This window comes from Elephantulus edwardii, unplaced genomic scaffold, assembly GCF_000299155.1.
Source record: "Elephantulus edwardii isolate Elephantulus edwardi_28Jun2011 unplaced genomic scaffold, EleEdw1.0 scaffold00227, whole genome shotgun sequence".
Classification (NCBI taxonomy): domain Eukaryota; kingdom Metazoa; phylum Chordata; class Mammalia; order Macroscelidea; family Macroscelididae; genus Elephantulus; species Elephantulus edwardii.
Genome location: NW_006399977.1, coordinates 3,653,841 through 3,673,882, shown reverse-complemented (window position 1 = coordinate 3,673,882; position 20,042 = coordinate 3,653,841). Strand labels below are relative to the sequence as shown.

The 20,042-nt window shown below is 36.6% G+C and overlaps 1 protein-coding gene across 1 annotated transcript in view; it reads left to right on the top strand.

Annotated features, from left to right (window-relative positions):
• Positions 1–20,042, top strand: part of COL24A1 (collagen, type XXIV, alpha 1) — a 548,498-nt gene that overhangs the window by 382,689 nt on the left and 145,767 nt on the right. Inside the window, exons 36-39 of the mRNA XM_006898370.1 lie at positions 1,936–1,989; positions 2,151–2,258; positions 15,770–15,823; positions 18,665–18,772. Coding sequence (XP_006898432.1) covers positions 1,936–1,989; positions 2,151–2,258; positions 15,770–15,823; positions 18,665–18,772 — 324 coding nt within the window. The remainder of the gene's footprint in view (positions 1–1,935; positions 1,990–2,150; positions 2,259–15,769; positions 15,824–18,664; positions 18,773–20,042) is intronic.

Sequence of the window (20,042 nt, the reverse complement as noted above, 5' to 3'; positions counted from 1 at the left end):
ATTTCTTGGTAAGAAGAAATGCCCAACAACTGGTGAATCTAGGCTTCTGACATGAAAAGACTGACAAAAGATAGGCATCTTCTTAGGTTAAAAACCTAACAGGGTCATATAAAATTAACAAGATTGAAAGCAATAATTCTAAATAGTTGTTGTTATTAACATATTGGAAAATTTACACTAATGCAGAAAAGCTTTATTTTGCATGATAGTAAAGAATTTTCTCCCATAGTAACAGTATACAGGATAATTTTATGAAATATCTGTTTATTAAAAAGCAACATAGGATTATATATTTTATATATTCTTGTTCCCTTGTTCATTTTCTACTTTTGGAAAGTATTAATAATTGGGAGTGTCAGTAGTTGGAAAGATAAGGCAACTATCAAAAAGTACTGATCGATTTTTTTTTGTCTTCTTAATTATATTTTATTTTCTTATAAGGAAGGGATGCACCTACTCCCAAACTAAACGTAATACCTAGTCACATTTATTTAAAAAAATATTTTTTACAGAGTTTGAATACATTGTTTTTCACAAAAGATCCTTTCCATTTCCTTCACTTCACCCACCTATCAAATTGTATAACCCCATGATTAACACCCTACCCCCACTACCCATTCTCACCCCTCTATTTCCACCCTCCTCTCACCTTAGATACTCATACTCACTCTACAATAATGATTTTGTCCAGTATTTGTCCTTGTGGGACTGAGTTAGTTCACTCAGCATAATGCTCTCCAGTCCCTCTATTTTTTCAATTTGTATTTTATTTTATTAATTTTAATTAACATTTACAGAGATTTTGGATTTTATTCATTCATTGTTACACTTTTTTCTTTACCTCCTCCCCCCAGTTAGCTCCTCTCTTTGAAAAGCAAAAGATAAACTTCTTCGTTGGTATGCAATCCCCCCCACCCCGATCCCTCCCTGACCCCCATATACTCCACTATGCAACCTTAATTCTGGATTCCTGTGATAATCATAATATGCTATCATATATCACTTTTAAACTGTTCTCTCCTTCATCTGTTTCAATTCAGTGTACATAATCTATCCAATTTTTCTCAGTCTTACCCCAACACTGATGTCAATCACTTTCTACAACAGTGGCACCATACAGTATTTGTCCTTTTGTGACTGAGATATTTTACGCAGCATAATGTCCTCCAGGGTCCCCCATTTAGAATAATATTGCATGAGTCCCTTGTTTTTCAATGCAGCATTGTATTTCATTGTGTGAAAATACCACAGCATCTGTATCCATTTGTTTGTTGATGGACACTCAGGTTGTTTCCAACTCCTAGCTATTGTGAACAGTCCCTCTATTTTTAAATAATTCAAGTTGTAAAAGGATCAGCATAGCTTCCTATGGTATAGCTCTACATTTCTGTAAACTCTAAAAGACAGCTCGTTGGCATTAAAAAACTTTATTCTTTACCTATCCTCTTTGTAAAAGAGAGAACTAAAGAAACTGACTAAAGATTGAAATCTATGTTAAAACTTTTTAGAAATATTAATCTGGTAGACTGGGTATAACAGAATCAAGTAAATTAGCTCATACAATTCTCAATATAGTAACGTACTATAATTTTAATGGATGCAGTGTTTATAGTTAGTGTGACTGGAAATACAGATGAGGTTATAGACTGTTCTAAAGAAATTTTCTATTAATTTTAATATAAAAATATCTATTATCATTATGATACTCTCCTTAAATTATAACAGTTTGTCACCTTAAATCATGTGCAGAGCTATTTAAGACAAACTGAATCATGCCTTATTACACTAGCAAATAGCCCTTGAAAATAAAAAAGTAGGAATAAAAGTACTCAAATCTGCTACTTTTGCTAGATGCCAGGAGTTTAAAAAATAAATTAAATTTCAAATTGTGATAAACTATTTACCAAAATAATTAGTATTTCTACTACAAAATAGGGTGAACTAGGAGCTCCTGGAGAAGAAGGTCTCCAGGGAAGAGATGGATTAAAGGTAAATAAAACCATTAATTTTTGTATACTTGAATAAACAGATCTTTCAATAAGTGAAATCTTTAAAATATTAACTATTTGGGGGCACCAATTCACATACTCTGTGGTATAATTATTTCATTGTATCCTTTAAAGAAAAAACAATTTATCATTAAATTATAGGGAAGCCCAGGAGGAAGAGGACTTCCTGGGGAAGATGGAGAAAAAGGAGACATAGGCTTACTGGGGACTATTGGGCCAGTTGGAAGACCAGGACTAACGGGTCCTCCGGTGAGTAGAAAGTTCATTCTCAATATTCAGTGAACTTGATCCATATGTGCACAAGTACACAAAGAGTTGTGTTGGCAAAGAATATTAAATATGTCATGGAATTTTAAAAACCTAAACATCTACTTTGGAAGAAATGTAGTAAGGGTCACCAAGAGTCAGAATCAAGTCAATGAGAGTGGGTTTGGTTTACTTTGGTTTTCAAGCAAACTTGATAGAATAATAAACCAAGGCATTGATTATCAGAACTCCCAGGACCCAGAAAGAAGAGATGTTTTCTGTCATATAAATATCATATGACATTTCTGTCCTAAAATAGAACATATTTTATGTTGTAAAAGAATTTTTTGTAAGCTTTGTCATAGAGCTAACTTAATGTCCACAGAATAGGATCATAGGCTTCAGGGCAAAATAATATCTCTCTTGGAGGTTATCAATATCTGATTCCCAATTTGCACTTATTTCTAATAAGTCATATTGAAGATATATATTTTTTTACTTCAGACCAAATATAAGATTTGAGTAAATAATGAGAAATAATTACTTCACCTATGCTATTTGTTGTATTCTTTCAAATCAGGCTTTTCTGGTCATCTTAATCTTTCACTTTTCAATTCAGTTATCCTTGTTTCATTTTCTTTAAAATGCATATATCCCAGCTTTATTATCTCTGGATTTTTCTAAATAATCTTGCCTCTATCTTTCTATTTTGATAGTTACTTTTCTTTTTCTTCTGTTGGTTTCATTCCGTATTTTCAATCTCTTAAGTAAATCTTTTCCCCCAGAAGATCATACTGCTTTAAAAGCAGGGACTCTCTTCTTATTATTTTCAATACAAAACAATGTTCAGGTTCTTTGCTCCATTGTTTTCACAAAGGCTCAGTGAGGATGAGGTAACTGCTATGGAATAATCTATCCTTGAAGGGGTGAGAGACAAAGCAATGATTTAAAGATTTGTGATCTCCACACTATCTAATATATTTCTCTTCCCCTGTTTATGAATCTCCAAATGACTGAATATCCTTTCAGTAATAACCCCTTCCTTAATCAATTTAATTAATTTTACCAGGACTAAGAGCCAGGCCCTTTCTTAAATAGACTATAACTAATATCATAAGTGACACACAAACTGGCCATCTCACCATCCTTTCTCATGATTAACTAATAAAAAGTATCCATTTTCCTCTGTTTCCTCTGTCCTGACCCTCCTAATTCTAAAAAAATGTGGCAGGATTTTCACTGTAACAAATACAAAGCATTAGGAAACTACTTAAGTATCATATTCAGACACTGAGAAATATAAAGTTATGTTCACATACACTATTCCGTGGAAGGGACATCGTACCAGGAAAGGTGAAAGATCAGTGAAGGAGAGGGAGACTTTCAACAAGATGAATTGCCATGGTGACAGCAGCATTGGGTTCAAGTGTGTCAGAGATGAAGAGGACAGCACAAGAAAGGATAAGATTCAGATCTGTTGTTTATGGGGTGGCTATGAGTCATACTCAACTCGATGACACCTAACATCAACAACATATTCTCTCGTTTAATCTTCCCAATAACAGCAGATGTTCTAATGCCCATTTGACAACTCAAAAAGCTCAACACGTAGAGAACTAAGAGGCTGATACAAGTTAGCAGATGACAGCACTGATGCTAGACCCCTTGTTATTTGACCTTGGTGTTTCTAAGTCACACTTAACTAGTGAGGTACTTGGCCTTGGTTTTCTGTTTTGCCTTCCTGTGGTAGCTTCCATCCATTTCAGTGCATTCATTTTTTCTTTACTGGCATCAAGCTTTGACTCTCAGATAAAAGAGTAGATACTGTCTTAAGAATTCTTAACAAGTATATTTTTATTTAAGAAAATCATTACCATTATTAAAATTTCAGTATGTTTTGGTTTGGGTGTGTGTGTGTGTTTTTTTTTAACTTGTTGTGTGCTGTCAAGTCAGATCTGATTGTCACAGGAAGAGATTGTCCCTCCTTCTCCACCAGAGTATCTGGTGGATTCGAACCACACGTCTTTTGGGTTACAACACTACTTCTTGCCACTAGGCCACCAGAGCTCCCCTCAGCAGCTTTTTTTTCAAAAAGTACATTAATTTAACTCTCTAGAAGACCCCCAAAGTTTGTGGAGAGGGAGAAGACGGATTAAGAATACTCTACATCATACTGGAAAACAACAGAACTAGGAATCCAAGAGAAGAATAATGCAGCAAGATCACTAGTGGCAAGCAGAGCAGAGATGGAAGAGGAGCTCAGAACAAGGCATGGAAAAATGATAAATGCAGATTTCATCTCTTTCATAATCTCTCCCAGGAACAATCCTGACTAGTACACATCTTTGGTGCCTTTTTTAGTAACAACACATGTGTGTTTCTTTTTTATTCTTCTTGTTGTTGTTCTTGGAATTTTAAATGCCTTTCAGCTCATAAACTCAATAAAAATACCATGTTATGTTTTTCAAAAGAATTTTATGATCCAAGGAACTATTGCTTAATCAGACAGCTTGATGTTGGTTTTATTTTTGCACTTTTAAATATTTTTCCTGAGGCGGAGTGTCACAGAGGTCTTACCTTGGATTCTTTAAAAAATGTAAAGAAATGGAGCAAAATCTGTTTTTTCTTAACAAGCAATATTCTTTTAAATGTCAAGAAAATTAATGGGCATAGGATCTCAATTTTCAAATAACAGAACATATTTTAAAATAATATATGTTGTTATTGTGTACTGTAGAGTCAGAACGGACCCATGCATAGCTGATCCTCCACTGGGTTTTCAGAAGCAGTAAACTGCACAAGAGTTGCACATCTTCTATTGAGTGACTGGTGGATATCAACCACATACTTTTGGGATGACAACACTATTCCTTACCATTTCACCACCAGACTCATAGACAGAAATAATAAAGAGGAAGAGAAATTAGTTCATGGAAATGACTCACATGCTAGACAAAAGGCACAGTAACTTACTTACATAGGCTAATGAATCCAAGATCAATAGGGCAGATGTCAGACTTCTGGCTTTGGAGGGTGAGGAATCCAAGATGGGCTGGCATTATACCAAAGAGTCAAAGATCAGAGGGTAATGAAGGCCACAACTCCAGGTAAACTCCCTTTCAATGGACCCCTTATAGCAGATGAAAGTGATTACATTTGTGACATCTCATCAAGGGAAGGCTCTGTCATTACTGTTAAACCAACAAGTCATGAAAAGCCAATCTCATCAATATAGTCTTAACCATCATTCTGAATATAGTCTAGCGCCCATTTTTTTTGCATTTTCATATTTCATAATGTTTTATATAACTACTGTTTATCAATGCCCGTGAGCATCCCATCTCATCAAATCCCTGTTGCACCTTGCATATTCTTTCAACTCCCACCACCGCACCTCGAGTCTGTCTGCTAATTTCTTTTTAAAAAACTACCCCGGTGGTAGCATAATGGCAAAGGGATTGGATGCTTATCAAAAGACTGGGAGTTCAAACCTTCTAACTGCTCTTTAGGAAAAAGCAATGGCCATTTGCTTCTATAAAGATCTCAGACTAGAAACCCTTTTGAGGCAATTTTTCTTTGTCCTATAGAATCATTATGCATTATAATCAACTCAATATCAGTGTGTTTGTTAAAAATCTTAAAATCTAAACAGATCTAGAGGTACAAATGTCAAAGTCAAATGTAAAAAATGAAGGTGTTTCATTTTATTCCTTTAGGTTGAAATTTGATCATATTTAAGTAAATGTGGGTTTTCCAATCTGGTCAGGTTAGTATGAAATGAAGCAGAAGTTCATATCTTAAGATAAAATGAAGTAAAATATAGCCGTACTATCTGGGATGCCTCCTAGTAGAAACATAAAAGTCAAGTCATGGAGATGAGAGGAACTTCATTATTATAAAAGAATGCTAAAGAATGCATTGGTTTCTCTCATCTCTGAAAAGCTAGAAATTTGAATGCTGAAAAATAATAATCTGGGGAATGTAGAGCGAGTGGCAAATGTTAATTAGAAAATATTTATTCAGAATACAATAATTAGACTTGTTCTTTTACTCTAGGATTAAGATTGAACTATTCTGAGCTACTGTGTCATAAAACAACACAAAATAAAGAGAGCATTAGACTGACTACTGTGCAACCCTTTTACACTCTTGCTTGTCACTAAAGAAAGAAAACTAAACAACTCTTTTTGATTGTGTTGGAATCGACTCACAACTGACCGTGCAGCAGCTTTCTGATGCTCTAAGTCATATGTGAAGAGATTGCCCATCTTTGCCCCTCAGAGCTGCTGTTGGATTTGAGCTACCAGAGAAGTGAGACCTTTAGGTTAGCAGCATAACACACTACAAGATACACTCCCACGTCTGTACATTTTTAGGCAAGAACTTCATTGATTTAATTTTTTTAGCTTATACATGATGCATACATTATAAATGAGTTAGAGAGGCATAGAACCTTACAAGATGGTTGTGTCAAAAGGGACCCTGAGTTACAGGAATCTGCTCCTTCTATTCTTAACTTTAGGGGCAAAGTCCTTTGTATATGTTTAACATGTTAGCTTCTGTCTAGTTCCTTTGGAAGAAAAGGTTCTCTAGCTTTAAAGAGGTGGGGGAAGGAACATTATTTTGGATTTTTCTAATTTTTCATTCAGACTTACAGACTAATATTATAAGATGTTATTAGTTCATTTATTCATTTAAAAAAAGGTAAAGATTGCAGCCTTAAATGTGGATTGAAGCTCAACATCAATAAAACAAAGATTCTCACCACTAGGCCAATTGGCAGTATTATGACAGATGGTGAAGAGATTGACCTAACAGCGTCAGTTTGCTTGGGTCCACAGTCAACACTCTTGGTACCAGCAGCCAGGAAAGTAAAAGACAAATTGCATTGGGAAAGTCAACTGTGAGAGACCTCTCCAAAGTACTAAACAGCAATGACATCAGTCTGTAGACTAAGGTGCACTTGACCCAAACCATAACCTTTGCCTATTCCCTTGATGTCTACAATATCTCCTTTCTTGTAGATTCACACAACTCCATAGGTCCTAAAGGGCCTAGAGAATATATAGCAGGTACTCTTCCAACACTCAAACAACTTCACGAAAGTAAAAATGCAACCTTGATTGTATCCTATATGAGGGTTAAAACCTTCTCAAGAATATATTTGTTGTATTGAACACTAACAACCAATGGCAGGATAAACTGTGGGATGCTATTGAGGACATCATTTTTAAAAGAAGGGAAAAGGTCATGAGCAAGATAAGAAAGAAACCACAATGGATTTCAAGAGACACTCTGAAGCTTTCTCTTGCACATAGAGAAATTAAAACCAAAGAATATATGATGAAATAAGACAACTGAATAGAAGATTTCAGAGAAGAATTTGAGAAGATAAAGTGTGACAGTGAAATAAGACCTGCAGTTGGAAAAACAAGAGCTCATTATTTCTCAAGATGAGAAATCAATGATCCTCATTGCTCAAGGTGAGAGACCTGAAGAACAAATCCAAACCTCAAGTTGCAGTACTTAAAGATTCTATGGGCATAATATTGAATAATGCAGCAAGCATTTAAAAATAAAATGAAAATAATACACAGAGTCACAATACCAAAATTTTTCGGTTGATGTGAAACCATTTCAGGAAGTAGCATCTGATCAAGATCCACTGATACCAAAGGAAGAAATCCTAGTTGCATTGATGGCACTGGAAAAAAATAAGGGCCCAGAAATGTATAGAATACCAGTTGAGGTGTTTCAGCAAGTAGATGCATCCCTGGAAGTACTTGAAGTGCTCACTAGTCTATGCCAAGAAATTTGGTTCACTGACTAGAAGAGATCCATATTTGGTTACATTCAAAAAAAAAGGTAATATAGCAAAATGTGGAAGTTATCATTAACGTTGTTGTTCTTAGATGCCATAAAGTTGAATACAACTTTTAGCAATCCTATGAACAGCAGATCTGAACCCTGTCCTATCCAGAGCCATCCTCTTCATCTCTGATAAACTTGAGCCCATTTCTGCAGTAACTGTCAGTCCACTCATTGAGGGTCTTCCCCTCTCTCTCTAACCCTTTAATTTTACGTTTCCAATGATGATGTCTCTTTCCAAGGAACAGCCTCTTCTAGCAATATACCAAAAGGTATGTAAGACAACACTTAACAACAACAACAATGTAAGACAAAGGTTCATGATCTTTGCCACCAAGGCATATTCTGGCTTAAACACAAGCAAAATTTTGCTAAATATTATTTTTTTCAATGAAATGCACAGTATATACTATGATAAATTTAAACTGAATTCAGAAGAAGCCTTGTAGAAGAAGCCAGTGATATCAGTATCATTGTTGATGTAAGATGGCTCTTAGCTGGAAGCAGGAATACCGGAAATGTGCTTACTTTTGTTTTGTTGGCTTTGTAGAAATATTCAAGTGTATGGATTATAACAAATTATAGATAACACCGAGAACAGGAATTCCAGAACACTCAATTGGGCCTAGGAAGCCCCTGGCTGTTGTGCTTTACCATTGAATTGGAACCAACCCATAATTAACCCTCTGGTGGCATTTTTAGAGGCAAATAATCTGATAGAAGATTGTTTACCCTTCTCCTGTAAAGTAGCTGTGGACTTGAACCAAGGGCCTTTGGGATGGTAATGCAGCTTCTTGCCACTGGGCCACCAGAGCTCCCTAAGCCTATTGAACATAAAGTTACACTGCTAAACTAAAGATAGCATCTCTCTGGCAGTCTGAATGTACCAACAAATCCATGGGGGAAAGATGGGCAGTCTTGTCTAATGCCATTTACATCCTCCAAAAAGCCACTAGAGAATCAGCTATGAGTTGATTCCTATTTGACAGCAATGATAATGGAAAATCGAATAATTGTGAATCTGTGAAACCCATATTGTTGTTTGTTGTTGTTGTTGTTGATTGCCTTTGAGTCGAGCACAACTCATAGTGACCCCATGAACAAAAGGCCTGAAGCTCCTCCACAAACACTGACATTTATCAAAATTTATAGAGTTTCTGGAGACATGTTATTTAGGAAATAGATGTCACTCCTGCTTCCATGTGGAACCCATATTACAAGTACACTTTAAAATCAGGACAGATGTGAATCAGGGTTTTATCATTTTACCATATCTGTTCAAACTCTATGCTAATTAAACAAATTATGAAACTGGGACTATGAAGAAAAATGTGGTATTAGGATTGGATGAAGACTTCTCAGCAACCTATGTTATGCAATTGAGACAACGTTGCTTGCCAGAGTGAAAAGGACTTAAAATATTTACTGCAGAAGATCAGAGTCTACAATCCGGATCAACTAAAGTGTGGATTATACCTCAGCATGAGCGAGGATCCTTATAACTGGACAAATAGAGATTGAAGTTGTTAATGCTTTCATTTTGGTTGAGGCTGCAATTAATGCCCATGGTAGCAGCAGTCAAGAAATCAAAAGATGTGCCATGTTGGACACATCTACTGCCAAGGACCTCTTTAAAGTGCTAAAGAGCAAGAATGTCACATGGAAGACTAAGATGTGACTGACCTAAGCTGTAGGATTTAGAGTTGTTTCATATGGGAAACGAACAAATCACAAGGAAAAACTGAAGAATTGATGGCTTTGGAATGTGATATAGTAATATTGCATATATCCATAGAAGGAAATAAAGCAAACAAATATGTCTAGAAAGATGCATAGCCAGAGTATTCCTTGAAGGCAAGAACACAATTATCAGAAATATATATAAAATCTGAATAATTACAAAACCAAGAAATTGTGAACAAAACGCATTTCAACAGACTAGCTAATGGATGATGTAGTTTGTTAAAAGTTCAAAAAGATGCAAAGTTATCCTATGTAAATATTTACAAATAGAAGTAAATGAAGTAAAATATAGGCAAATGTGTGAGAGCAATATACAAAATCAGAGTGATGTTTCTGCCTGAGTGCATAGTAAAGGTAAACTATTTGGAAGGTTATGTGTGTATATTGGGGATATGTATAGTACTATGTGCATTCTCTCATTATTCTTAGTAATCTAGTGATCATTGTTGTTGTTTTGTACTGTCAAGTTAGAACTGACCTATAGGTGACCCTCCATTGAATTTTCAGAGGCATTTAATTGTGCTGAAGGAGATTGGCCATTATACTCATTTTTATTAAAGAATAGCAGTTTTTAGAATAACCTGCTTAAAGTCATGTAAGTACTACGTGTCAATGCCAGACTATGAAACTAGAGTTGTCGCACTTCAAAAACCTGCCCCCATAATCTCTACAAAGTTTAAAAGACCTCTTGTTAAAGTTCCTATTCACCATAGGATGGTCCTCAGAATAGTGCAATATCATTTCAGCCTCTGGATGCAGCTAAAACTACAGCAATAGAATGTGATTTCTTTGGCCTCTAATTTCATCAGCTTGCAAAGTTTAGAAGAGCATTTGCTCAGCAGCATAGGGCATGAGTCATTTCCTAAGGTATCTGTTTATTCATTCAAACAAATATTTATCAAAAGTCTACAGAGCTCAGTGGTAAACCACAGTGTATTACTTGCCTACATCTTTGTTGAAGCTTGCCAAACTTTAGGACACAAATTTGAAATTGCCATTTTCAGTTCCAACTAATGCAAGGAATGCTGTGATTAGTTGTTAGCTATTTTAGAACTTGCAACCTGACTGACTGTAATGTCTCATCATTGCTGCAATCCAAATCCATAAGAATCCTAAAATATTTTAGCTACTTTTTTTTAGCTACTTTTTAACTAAATAAAGTACATATTGAAAATGTCTAGACTACTTTTCCTAAATGTAGTATATATTGAAACAAGTATCTATTACTTTATGAGTTTAATAAAGGTTAGTAAACTAACTCCTTTTTTTTCTATATTTTCCCTTTTTCACCACAGATCAATGTGTATCTCTTCAATTCTCTGTACTCCAATGAAATTTGTTTTTTTCATAAGGATGAGTTAGATATGTTTTATAATCCTATTTATTTCACAAGATGCTGAAGTCACAGGAAACTAGGTGGTGGTAGTTGTTGTTGTTGTTGTTGTTATGCATCATCCTAACATCTGAATCATGAACAGTGTGGAATAGTGAAGCTATCTCAGTAGTCAATATCCTTCCTTGGCATGGAATTGGAGACTGTTGTTGTTATTGTTATGTACTATTGAGTCAGACCAACTCATAGCTGACCTTCCAGTTGGTTGTCAGAGGCAGAAAATCACATAGGAGAAAATTCCGCATCTTTCTCCCAGGGAGAAGCTGGTGGATTAGAACACCATGCCTTTGCATTGGCAGTACAACTATTTTCCACTAAGCCACAAAAAAAGCCTGCTGACATAGATGCATTTGAGTTTATTTTACTGTCTCATGAATTAAAGGAAGGATGGTGAAACAATGTAATTTTCTTTGCAATGAACAGTTTAATTTTGCCTATCATTGCCGGCTTGTGTATGTGATCATTGTTGTTGTTGTTGTTATTATGTGCCATTGAGTCACCTGCTATTTATTCCTGGAGAACATATGTATGATAACTCTGAACCCTGCCCTATCCTGAGCCAGTCTCATTGACTCCAACACACCTACCCCATCACCCCAATTACTTTGTCAAACCTTCTCATCTGGAGTCTCCTCTCCCGCACTGGCCCTCTACACTTCCAAGCATGATATTCTTCTCCAAGGAATGATCCCTACTGGCCACATGCCCAAAGTATATGAGACAAAGCTTTAAAATCCATTCTTACCTTCAAGGAGAAACTTGATTTCACCATCACTGAGACAAACTTGTTTGTTCTCATGGCAGTCCATGGTATGCTCATTCTGTCACTCATGTTCTTCTGTCATCTTAGTAATTGTCCAGCTCTCTGATGCACAGCAAATAATTGCAAAGACAATGGCCTGGATCAGGCGCACCTTAGTCACTAGTCTAATTATTACAGCACTATGGAGAAGTCCTTGAAAGCAGACTTCCCCAATGCAATTAGGCTTTTTATTCTTTACTGCTGGTGCCAACAATGTTTATTGTGGAACTGAACAAGCTGAAATTGTTAACTTCAATCTCTTAATCTGTCATGGCTCAGTGGTAAGAATCACTGTCTTCTTGATGTTGAGCTTCAATCCACACTGAAAACTACAAACTCTGACCTTCTGCAGAAATGCTTCAGTTCCTGTTTCAGCAAGAAAAGTTGTGTCACCTGATGCCACATTTCTCCTCATTAAGTCCTTTCTCCTAAATTATCTGTTGCACATACAAATTGAAAAGTTATGGAGACAAGATACATCCCTGATGCACTCTTTTTCTGCTTTGGAACCATGCAGCGTTTCCTCACTATGTTCTGACAACTGCTTCCTGTCAATTGGGCAGGTATTGTCCGCCAGATTTCTTGGTATCACATGGTGAGCACATCCAGGGTAGCATCTGTTTGTTGAAGTATGTCAATTGGTATTCCATCAATTCCTGGGGTCTTGTTTTTTGCCAGTTCCTTCAGAGAAGTTAAAACTTCTTCCTTCATTACCACTGCTTCTTGATCATATGTTATATCATGAAATTTTTCTGTGTCAGTCTGTTCTTTTTGGTAGAGTGACTCTGTATACTCCTTCAATCTTCTTTTAATAATTTTCATAATGTGATCATTATGAGCTAGAAATATCTGTGTCTATAATGGGGGATTTTGAGTCAGATGATCGTATATTATTCTGGAGATGAAAAGGCGAGGAAAAAATAGGGTTGCTTTCATAGCTAAAAAAATAATTTCTAGATCCGTCTTGAAGTACAACATTGTGAGTGACAGGATAATATCCATACACTTACAAGGAAGTCTAGTGAATACCACTATCATTCAAATATATGCACCAACAACTAGAGCCAAAGAAGAAGAAATGGATGATTTCTACCAACTTTTACAGTAGGCGATCAATCGAACATGCAATCAAGATGCATTGATAATAATGGGTGACTAGAATGCAAAAGTTGGGAACAGAATCCGTAAAAAGAAGAGGTAAGAGAAGAAGAATCAGTAGTTGGAAAACACGGATTAGGTGACAGAAATGAAGCTGGAGATAGAATGATTGAATTTTGCACAATCAATGTTATTCATTGCAAATACATTTAATATGAAACATAAGCACAGGTTATACACCTGGATTTCACCTGATGATATGCATAGGAATAAGATTGATTGCATATGCAGAAAGAACCCCTGATGAAGCTCAATATCAACTGTGAAAACTAGGCCAGGAGCTGATTGTGGAACAGACCACCAACTATTCATATGCAAGTTCAAGCTGAAGCTGAGGAAAAGTAAACCAATTCCATGGGAAAAATTATGACTTTGAGTCCATCCCACCTGAATTTCAGAACCAAGTCAGGAACAGGCTTGAGACCTTTAATATTAATGAAAGAAGACCTAATGAGTTGTGGGAGGATGTCAAATGTATCATCCAGGAAGAAAGAAGAGAAAACAAAAAGACCAATATGGATGTCAGAAGAAACTCTGAAGATTGCACTGGAGCACAGAGAAGCCAAAGCACAAGGAAGAATTGAAGATACTAAAGAGCTGAACAGAAGATTCCAAAAGGCAGCACAGGATGACAAAGTAAAATATTACAATGAAATGTGCAAGGAGCTAGAGTCAGAAAATCAAAAGTGCTGAACTCGCTCAGCATTTCTTAAGCTCAAGGAACTGAAGGATGAATTCAAACCTTGAGTAGCTATAATCAAGGATGCTTTAGGCAGAATATTAAGTGATTCAGGAAATAGTAAAGGAAGGTGGAAAGAATATACTGAGTCACTGTATCAGAAGGAATTGGCAGACACAGAAGAATTTAATGAAATCACATATGAGCAAGAGCCTATAGTGATGAAGGAATAAGTTCAAGCTGCTTTGAAAGAAATAGCAAAAAAATAAGGCCCCTGGAATTGATGGTATACCAACTGACGTATTTCAGCTAACAGATGCTGCCTTGGATGTGCTCATCAAGTTGTGTCAAGAAGGATAACAACCATTTGGCCAACTGACTGAAAGAGATCTGTATTTGTTCTCATTCCAAAGAATGGTGACCCAACAAAGTGTGGAAAATATAGAACAAGATCATTGATTTCACATGCAAGCAAGATTCTGCTGATGATTATCCAAAAATGACTGGAACAGCACATCAGCAGAGAACTGTCAGAAGTCCAGGCTGGGCTTAGAAGGGGTCGTGGTACTAAGGATATTGTAGCTAATGTTAGATGGATCTTAGCTGAAAGCAGGGAATACCAGAAGAATGTTTATCTTTGTTTCATTGATTATGCAAAGGCATTTGACTGTGTGGACCACAACAAACTGTGGCTGACTCTGAAAAGAATGGGCATCCCAGGACACTTGATCATGCTAATGCAAAACCTATACTTGGACCAAGAGGCAGTCATCAGAACAGAGCAAGGAAACACGGCATGGTTCAAAATTGGGAAGGGTGTACGCCAGGGATGTGTCCTATCTCCATACCTTTTCAACCTGTATGCAAAGCAGATTATCTGAGAGGCTGGGCTCTATGAGGAGAAATATGGCATCAGGATTGGTGAAAGATCTGTCAACAATCTGCGTTATGCAGATGACACAACCCTGCTTGCTGAACTGAGGAGAGACCCGAAGTGAGTAGTTCAAGGACTGCAGCCTTCAGTATGGATTGAGGCTCAATGTCAAGAAGACAAAGATTCTCACCATTGCACCAATTGGCAGCATCAGGATGGATGGTGAAGAGATTGAGATTGTTAACAACTTTAGTCTGCTTGGTTCCATGGTCAACACTCTTGGCACCAATAGCCAGGAAATTAAAAGATGTATTGTGATGGGAAATTCTGCTGGTAGGGACCTCTCCAAAGTACTGAAGAGCATTTGTATCACTCTGAAGACTAAGGTTCATCTGATACAGGCTATGGTCTTCACAATCACTTGTTATGCATCAGAGAGTTGGACAATGACTAGGAACGATAGAAAGAGAATCGATGCCTTTGAGCTGTGGTGCTGGAGAAGAGTATTGAATGTACCATGGATTGCCAAGAAAACAAACAGTTTTAACCTAGAGAGGGTTAAACCGGGATGTTCCTTGGAGGCAAGGCTTCTGTGGCTTCATCTTACATACTTTGGACATGTTTTAAGGAGGGACAGGTCTTTGGAGAGGGACATAATGCTTGGGAGGGTGGAGGGATGGCACAAGAGGGGAAGACTCTCTATGAGGTGGATTGATTCAGTGACTGGGGTAATCTGGATGGGTGTGTCAGAGGCAGTGAGATTGGCACAGGATAGAGCAGGGTTAAGGGCTGTTGTACATAGGGTCACTATGAGTCACAAGTGACTCAATGGCACATAACAATAACACAATTATTATGACTCTAAATAATTTTACCAAGAAATCATTATTGATTACTTCCTAGGTGATTCCTAGTTGATCTGATATGATTGGTATTCCCAAACTCCAAGTAGTCTTTTATTAACCACTTATTTCCTTTTGTAATATTGAATATTCAGGGACCTGAAGGAATTGTGGGAATTCCAGGACAAAGAGGTCGCCCAGGAAAAAAGGTAATTTATGTTCTGATTTTCTTTCTTTTAATGCAGATTTTCATAAAGTCATGCAACATTTTTATTTTGTACTATAAATAAACTAATGAAGAGTATTAAATTTGGATTAAAATAGCATTTTTTATAAACTAATACTTAACTCCAATTAAGTATTAGTTTATAAAAAAATTTTAATCCAAATTTACAACTCTTATGCCTTTGAGCTGTGGTGCTAGATAAAAGTATTGAATATACAATGAACTGCTAAGAAAACAAATAGGTTCAACCTTGAGAGGGTTAAACCAGGCTGCTCCTTGGAGGCAAGGATTCTGAAGCTTCATCTGACATGCTTTGGACATGTTGCAAGGAGGGATCAGTCCTTGGAGAAGGACATCATGCTTGGGAGGGTACAGGGACAGCGTAATAGAGGAAGACCCTTTAAGAGGTGGATTGATTCAGTGACTGTGGTAATTGGGGTGGGTGTGTCGGAGACAGTGAGAGTGGCACAGGACAGAGCAGGTTTTAGGGCTGTTGTACATAGTGTCTCTATGAGTCGCAGGTCACTCGACCGCACATAACAGCAACAAACAACAGTACTTAATTCCAATTAGGAATAGTTTAACCTTCATTACCTTAAGGCAAATTTTCCATTTATGGATTATCCATGGTCTTTGCTTTTCTTCATTATGCTTGTCAGACAGTAGACTATGTGTCAGAAAAGGTAGAAGAGAATATAGTATATGTGATATTGTTGATGACTTCTGTAAAATAGTGTAAAAAGAATGTGATTAGTTTTTTCTCTAGATTTGCTATTGAGATGTTTCTCCATATTTAAATGCTGATCAGTGATTTTTTTCTTTCAGTTTTGTTAACTAAAAACCATGCATAACAAGAATATATTTTATTTGCTTATTATTTTTTTTTACTTAGACATATTGTTGTTTGTTGTTGTTGTATGCCATTGAGTTGGAGCTGACCCTCCAGTGTGTTTTCAGAGATAGCGAATGGCACAATCCTTCTCCCACAAAGCAGCTTGTGGGTTCAAACCACATGCCTTTGGGAAATATAGGAGAGTATATTTACAAAATTCTAGTGCATTATCTTCATTTTCAGTAATTAATTATAAATATTGAGTAGACACATAAGAACTTCTGTTATTGCACTATGAAAGTCTGAATACATTTACTATGTGATTTAAAATTATAGCATTTTCTAGTTCCTAAGATCCAATTCTTGCCTTTCTACTGGTATAATGCTAGTTAATTTTTCTAAGCATCTTTAGGTTGGACAAGGGATAATAAAAAAGGAAAATGAAATGAAGCAAATTTAAGTTGCAGTTTTTGCCCATGAAAATATCCCCAATACTTTCATCATATTTAGTCTTGTGTCTAATATCTTTGAAGGCCTAGGGCAAGAAGCTGTGTTGCTATCCCAAAGGCAGACAATTAAAATATTTTAATCCTCTGAATATAAAAAAATTGTCTAACCACAGTCACAGGTTTTACTTTTCTTTCTTTCTACTAATTGATAATGAAACTTTCTACTTTCAGAAAGTGGATAATAACACGTAATATTGTTTAAATAAGCTTTCTTTTTTTCACATCTCAACTCTTTATTTAGTTATACTAATAGTTTATAAAATGTTACAGTAATCTCTAGAATAGAATATAATAATATCATATCATAATCTCTAAATCTCATTGTTGTTAAGTTGAAAGTAATTCATAGCTGTCCCTCTATTCCATGGCTGTAAATCACGTGGGAGGAGGCTGCCTTTTTTTCTCCTTTGGAGCTCCTGGTGGATTCCAACAACCAACAAGGTGTAGCCTTTGGTTAGTGCTATTTCCCTACAAACTAAGCCATTGGAGTTACCTTATATGCGTTTAGTCTAACGCATTGCCATTGAGTCAGAACACGCACATAGCTGATCCTCTACTGATTTATTAGAAGCAATAAATTTTATGGGAAGAGATTGTTCATCTTTATCTCTCCTATCATATAGTGGATTCAAACTTGCCACCTTTGGGTTGGCAATGGAACTTTCTCCAGTAGACCACTGTGTTGTTGATTGCCGTCAAGTTGAGCATGATGCATAGTGACCCTTTGAACAAAAAGCCTGAAGCCTTTCTATAATTATTGTCATTTATCAAAGTTCATAGAGTTTCCAGAGGCATGTTGTTTTAGGAAGTATGTGCCGCTCCTGCTTCCAAAGTAGACCACTAGAGCCAGGAATTCTCTTATCTTATAGCATAAAATGCTTGAAACATGTTTTCATATTCTTTTTTTAATTAAATTTTATTAATTTTAATGAGCATTTACAGAGATTTTGGGTTTCCATTCATTGTTGCACTATTTTGAATCAGTCTAATGAAAAACAGAGGGTGACTATATTTCAGAGGTAAAATGATATAAAAATGTGATGCATTTTTGAAGATGTACTCCAAACTCACTCAGAGTGAGTGATGATCCTGGATGTACAGTTTGCCCCAGGAGATTGTTGCACATTAATCAGGTCTTTGGAGCCCTGAAGTCTTATATAGGCCCTGGATTCTCTCATGACTGCAATCAGTTAACCAATGAATCCATTAATAACAAATTTCAAAATTAGAAGTTTGATTATTTGGAATTGCTAACCTTTGTTTTCCATGATTACTTTTAATTATATCTTTAAAATAACTTGGATAGTGTCAGTATATTATCACGGACACTAGTCTGTTATATTGGTTAGTTAAGGCAAAGTTACTACTTATAAATTTTCTTTACAGAATATTCTCTTGAATCATTCAGTTGCATGTTACAGTTAATTAGTCTAAGTGTAAATTTGGCTTTTCCTTTTTTCCTTCCTTACTAATGGATTTACAGGGTGAAAAAGGACAGATGGGACCTACAGGAGAAATTGGAAGCAGAGGGGCTCCTGGACAAACTGGGGAAAGTGGTCCTAAAGGTGCCAGGGGAACGAGAGGTGCTGCGGTTAGTATTTAATTTGTTTCCAGAACTGAGTCAGTGTGGATGGAAAAGAAATGTATCCTTGTCCTTAAAATTTGTTCCTTGATTAACTTTACAGAGAAGGCAAGAGTTCCATTGAAAATAATCTACCTCCATGGAATATGGAGAATTGTAAGCATTCCGCAGTACTTAAGTGGCTTAGTGGTTTCTGGATGTCAAAAAGGAAAGGAGAATAAACTGAAAATGGACATAAAATATGAAAGAACGTTTTAAAAATCGCATTATAACTCCTAAGCCAGAAAATAGCCCATATTTTCCACAAATAACATATATATCATTATATGTTTTTACATACCATGCAACCACCCACATGCTGTTTTCATAAGCTTGCTATACCCAAATTTTTTTTAACATGCTGATGACTTCTATTTCAATTTCTTTTTCTGTCTAATGGATTTCATGCTAAGTCTTTCTCTTGGTGCCAGTTGACATGCAGGTTTGGTTCCCAGCAACAGACTCTCATCAACTACCATCACCTTTCTAAAGCCACCCCTCTCCCAGTAGGATTCCTTCTCTGCTCTGAAAACCGTTTTCTCCAATGCAAGAATAAATCACTTTTTCCACCTCAGAAATAGCCTTCATCAGGGCAGCCAGCCCCAGTCCAGGAGATATATGAGACTCTACATTCTGAACTGAAAAGAGTACTCAAGTGGACAAGGCCATGCTCCTTATACCCCACTGTCTGGCCAGCAATCAAGCTATTTAAATATCCTGCCCCTCTGGACTTCCTGGGACAGGTATGGAAATTACAGGTCCAGAGGAGGCATTCACTCCATGTGAGTAGAGTCCATCTTCATGTGGAGGCAGGGCCCTATGCCCTGACTGTGATGGGGAGCTTGGACTATGACAGGCCCACACACAACCCTCTGCCCAGCCCTCTTCCTGTATCTCCAGGTATGCACCTGGATGCAGATAGGCTACAATGAACTTCACCATTTTCAGGCCCAGCTACAGCTGTCACAGAGAAAATACATAGATTCAATTACTTCTTTTCCAATGACTGACATACTACCAAACTGTTCTATAACTTTTTTTACCATGGCTTATCACTTTATTATACAGGTGTTGCTGCTGTTACGTGCCCTTGAGTCACCTGCAACTCATAGCAACCCTGTGTACAACAGCCCTAAACTCTGTTCTGTCCTGTGCCAATCTCACTGTCTCTGACACACCCACCCCGATTACTCCAGTCACTGAATCAATCCACCTCATAGAGGGCCTTCCCCTCCTGCGC